The sequence below is a fragment of the Scylla paramamosain genome, chromosome 17 (assembly GCF_035594125.1).
Source record: "Scylla paramamosain isolate STU-SP2022 chromosome 17, ASM3559412v1, whole genome shotgun sequence".
Lineage (NCBI taxonomy): Eukaryota > Metazoa > Arthropoda > Malacostraca > Decapoda > Portunidae > Scylla > Scylla paramamosain.
Window position 1 is genome coordinate 10,122,501 of NC_087167.1, and position 5,000 is coordinate 10,127,500.

General features: G+C 40.7%; 1 protein-coding gene across 1 annotated transcript in view; it reads left to right on the forward strand.

Moving 5' to 3' along the window:
* Positions 1-4,391, forward strand: part of LOC135108453 (uncharacterized) — a 20,677-nt gene extending 16,286 nt beyond the window's left edge. Inside the window, exons 3-7 of the mRNA XM_064019496.1 lie at positions 520-800; positions 1,003-1,207; positions 1,791-1,889; positions 2,558-2,749; positions 3,011-4,391. Coding sequence (XP_063875566.1) covers positions 520-800; positions 1,003-1,207; positions 1,791-1,889; positions 2,558-2,749; positions 3,011-3,114 — 881 coding nt within the window. The 3' untranslated portion in view covers positions 3,115-4,391. The remainder of the gene's footprint in view (positions 1-519; positions 801-1,002; positions 1,208-1,790; positions 1,890-2,557; positions 2,750-3,010) is intronic.
* The last annotated feature ends 609 nt before the right edge of the window (positions 4,392-5,000 follow it).

The window sequence follows — 5,000 nt, forward strand, 5'->3', positions numbered from 1 at the left end:
TAAGTTTCTTTACTTGCTATCAACTCAGTGCATTTCTTTTGTGTATATCACGAGTATTTCCGGCACACACGCAAAACAAGACTTTAATGACCTGCAAGTATGTTCAGTCAAGGTCTAATATATATATATATATATATATATATATATATATATATATATATATATATATATATATATATATATATATATATATATATATATATATATATAGTAATTACTGCAACTCAAAGAAAATCTTCTACTTTATCTGATTCTAAATTTTTTCTTGGTATTTGAATCTAAATTTTTAAGTATATATAGAAAATATTGACAAAAGAGATTACTTATGGCTTTTTCACCTGTTACACGATACACACCTTGGATGTCTACTAAATCATTAATATTATATAATTAAAATGAAAATCATATATTCTTAACTTTCACGACCAATTAATTTTCAATAAAGTTTCCTGGAAGAGAGAAAAAAAAAAATGTTCGGCATGTGTAAAGATAGTATGTGATAAAGGTTAATCTCTGCAGTGGCACGAGTGGGCGGCAGGGACGTCGGGAGCAAAGCACTGGTGGCAGCGAGACTCAGGCACGAGAGGGGCTTCAGCCGGCACCACCAACAACACTATCAGCAATTTATTGGGAGTATCAGTGGCAACAGCGACAGCGGCAGCACCACCAACAACGCAGCAGAAACTGCTGAGGACTCTCAAGACCCTAAGATCCTAACCCCAAGGAGCACCCATGTGAGCACCAGAGTGGGCCAGGCAGCAACATTCAACTGCGTCGTGAGACACCTGGGAAACAGACAGGTAGGAGGACCTGTCACAAGTTCAACAGTTGATATCATGACAATAAATTCACTAGTTTCGAAAACCTAAAAGATGCTTTATACAACCGATATTCTGCATACAAATAATACCCAAGAAATGGTTCAGATATGTACAGCTGTGATAACCAAATAATAAAAATTCTTCTTATATAAAACTATTGCACCTGTGTCTCTTATTTGAGGTTTCGTGGATCCGAGGTCGAGACCTGCACGTGCTCAGCTCGGGCCAGGTGACGTTCTCGTCAGACGCGAGGCTCAGCGTGTCTCACTCTGAGGATTCGTGGACGCTCACCATCAAGTTTTCGCAACCCCGCGACGCCGGCACCTACTCGTGCCAGGTCAACACTCAGCCGCCGCAAGCCGTGTGGTACAACCTCACTGTTATAGGTCAGTCCCTAAATTTACACGGTGCAATCAACACTGAAGTCTTGTAACTTCTACACGTAAAATTCCATTGACCCATGTCAGTTCATCTCATGAACGCACACAAAAAAATAAATGAATAGAAAAATAAATAAATAAAAATAATTAATTAATTTGAAAGAAAGTTCACAAAACAGCAGATGTGAAATAATTTTTTGTCTTTCTGTCTCTCTCAAATTTTTTTTTCATGTTATTTGGCATTCCATGCGGCTGAGAAAACTGACATTGTAGCACTGATGTAATCGTTATATGACAAAAGCAGTTTCTTTTTTACTATTGAGAGAGACAATACCGATAACTTATATATTGCTTAACCCTTCCCCACCTCTCTCTCTCTCTCTCTCTCTCTCTCTCTCTCTCTCTCTCTCTCTCTCTCTCTCTCTCTCTCTCTCTCTCTCTCTCTCTCTCTCTCTCTCTCTCTCTCTCTCTCATCACAAACAATCTCTTAAAGACCAACAGGGTTGTTGCCGTTTGCGCTTCCCTTTTTTTTTTTTTCGTTCTCTCCTACGACATTAAATAACGTGTGTGCGTGTCTCTATATCGGCAGAGGCGCGAGCTAACATCCTTGGGAAGGAAATTATCTACTTACAGTCCGGCAGCACCGTATCCTTGGTGTGTGTCATCAAGGAACAGCTGGTGATCCCGGGTGAGTGTTCAATATGTGGGCAAGTGAGTGAGAGGGCAGGTGTGTGTGTGTGTGTGTGTGTGTGTGTGTGTGTGTGTGTGTGTGTGTGTGTGTGTGTGTGTGTGTGTGTGTGTGTGTGTGTGTGTGTGTGTGTGTGTGTGTTATCACTTTATTATCAGAAATAAAGTACCTATGTCATGGAGCCTTTCTATTTTGACCTTGTTCGATACATGGATACACACACACACACACACACACACACACACACACACACACACACACACACATAGACACACACACACAACACAACATATTATTCGATTACAAGGCTAAGCACAATAACAAAAACTGGATAAATGTGTGTGTGTGTGTGTGGTAATATCGTAATTTGCGTCGGGTTACCAAATGTATTTTCATTGAAATTCCACCAACATAATCGTTGACACATTGGTCACACTTAACAAGATTATTTTGTTCCCGGCAACTCTGCGGGTTGTCTCGTATATCTTGCCTTATCCTGAGAATCCATTAAATGCCTGATAGGTCTTTTTTTTTTTTTTCTTACATCCAAAGTCCGTATAGTGTCAGAAACAATGTGCTTAAATTGCCTGCATGTGCGTTCAGGATTCTTAGGTCCTGCCATTCGCCAGATCTGTACAGTACTTTGCAGGCTTTGTACATTGCGGCAGGTCTGGTGCTGTGGTATCAAGATGACCGCCTGGTGGAGCGACAGTCATCGAGGGTGAAGGTGTCCACCACGGTAACCAACGTCACCACGAGCACACTGACGGTAGAGGCGGCGAGACTGCAAGACTCAGGCAACTACTCGTGCTGGCCTTCTGCTGGCCGCCCCGACAGTGTCCTCGTGCACGTCATACAAGGTGAGTTCATGCCACGTTGGTTACTTTTCTTCCTCTCAGCTAAGCGGGGGACATGCGAAGTGGTGTGACAAAAAATCACCCTGCCGCCTGTCACGGCAGAGCCACGCACGAAACTTAAATTTTGCAAATCAGGGCAAAGCTTGCCTCAGCAGCGGCACACATGCAAAAAAAAAAAAAAAAAAAAAAAAAAAAAAAAAAAAAAATGGGGGGGAAATGAGCTCCCGCTTAGGATTGCTAACAGGTTATTATTTTCTTTCGTAGGAGATCCACCGGCAGCCATGCAGCACGGCAGCTCCGCCCCGGGAGCGTGTCCCTTGCTGCTCGTGCCCATGGCTCTCACTTCGCTCATGTTTCTCCTGACGTGACCCTCAGGCGACCTCCTGCAGCTGTCCCCTCTACCTCTCGCCAGGGTGACGCAGGCGCCCTAATCATCAGGGTGACGCTGCCTCCAGCATCAAACTCCAAAACCACCAAGTAATGGTGACGAAACGGCAGCATTCACCATTAAGAATGGTGATAGTAATTAACACAACACGGTCAGTGCAACCCAAACGTCGTCTTTGATCTACAACTTAACTAATTTGTTTTCCCGTCACGAGTATTATCTCTCTCTCTCTCTCTCTCTCTCTCTCTCTCTCTCTCTCTCTCTCTCTCTCTCTCTCTCTCTCTCTCTCTCTCTCTCTCTCAGTGTATTGTGTATAGGCCATCGTTACAGAGACTTGCTGGGTAAACCCAGTGACCTCTGCAGCTCAAAGCTTTGGCGTAAGAGTACAATGACGACTCCATTACTTACTCTTATTTTGATCTGCAAAACAACACAATTGAATGTGTCTTTTGTTCTTTTGAAATACTTCTTTTTTTTTATATCTCAGAAGACTGATAAGCTGTGCAATCATTCCTTGTAACACATATCTGTCAAGCCATCACTGAACATGGTCGCCTGCCTGGACACAGGCGAGCGGGCAACAGTACTACAGGATCGAGGTGCACTGGCTGAGTCAGGAAGCGTCACTTATGTCGTTCGACGCACAGTGCGAGGCTCCAAGAGACTCAGCATTACGTGGTGCATATACAATAACAATAATAGAAAAATAAGATTCCATAAAATTAGGATCTTTTATTAAATAAATTCCAGTACGCTGGAAAGGCACAATATCTTTTACTGTTTGTATAAAGCCATATTTTTAGAGGAAAATGTGTACGATTATTGTAATATATGTAGCTGAAAAATAAATACATTATGCGGAGATCTTTGGGACTTCAATATCTTTGCAAGAATCATGGATGCCAGTTCGTGTGTTGCATTAAAACCTGTGCGTTGTTGATTCTACACAACAAAGACAAGGGTTTTCAGTATTGTGTACCATTAATTCTTTACAAGTGAGAATGTGTTGCGAGGAAAAAATGAACACCAGGTGAAGGAAAACACTGTACCAGGTGAAAAAAAAAGTGAGAAAAAGAGAATAACGATGACAAAAAAAAAAAAAAACCAGTGCTCACATGGTAACGCAGATGATGGCAGTGAAGAGAAAATTGTGGTGCCAATGTGACCAAAGTGGGAGGCAATGATAGACATTTATCTTTCAACAGCCTCCGAATATTCTTCCTACACTGTATTATCCGAAATAAAGTACCTATGTCATGGAGTCTTTATATTTTGACCTTGTTTGATACATGGACACACACACACACACACACACACACACACACACACACACACACACACACGACAAAAAAATATTCGACCACCAAGCTAAACACTGTTACGAAAACTGAATGTCTGTGTGTGTGTGTGTGTGTGTGTGTGTGTGTGTGTGTGTGTGTGTGTGTGTGTGTGTGTGTGTGTGTGTGTGTGTGTGTGTGTGTGTGTGTGGAAAATGCAGGCGAGGGAAGATGAAGGGCTTCCGCAATTCACAACTATAGGTGACATTGTTCAAAATTATTCAAAATTGTTCAAAATTGTTCAAAATTGTTCAAAATTGTTCAAAAATTCACAACTATATATATATATATATATATATATATATATATATATATATATATATATATATATATATATATATATATATATATATATATATATATATATATATATATATATATATATATATATATATATAAAATAAGGTAAAATTAGTTCCATCCACTGAAATACGCATCAATAAAGTAGTTGGCATACATTTTCTGTAAGCCTTATGAAGCAATACAAACATTTCCCGTAGACTCAAGCCGCGGGAAAACCCACATTCTA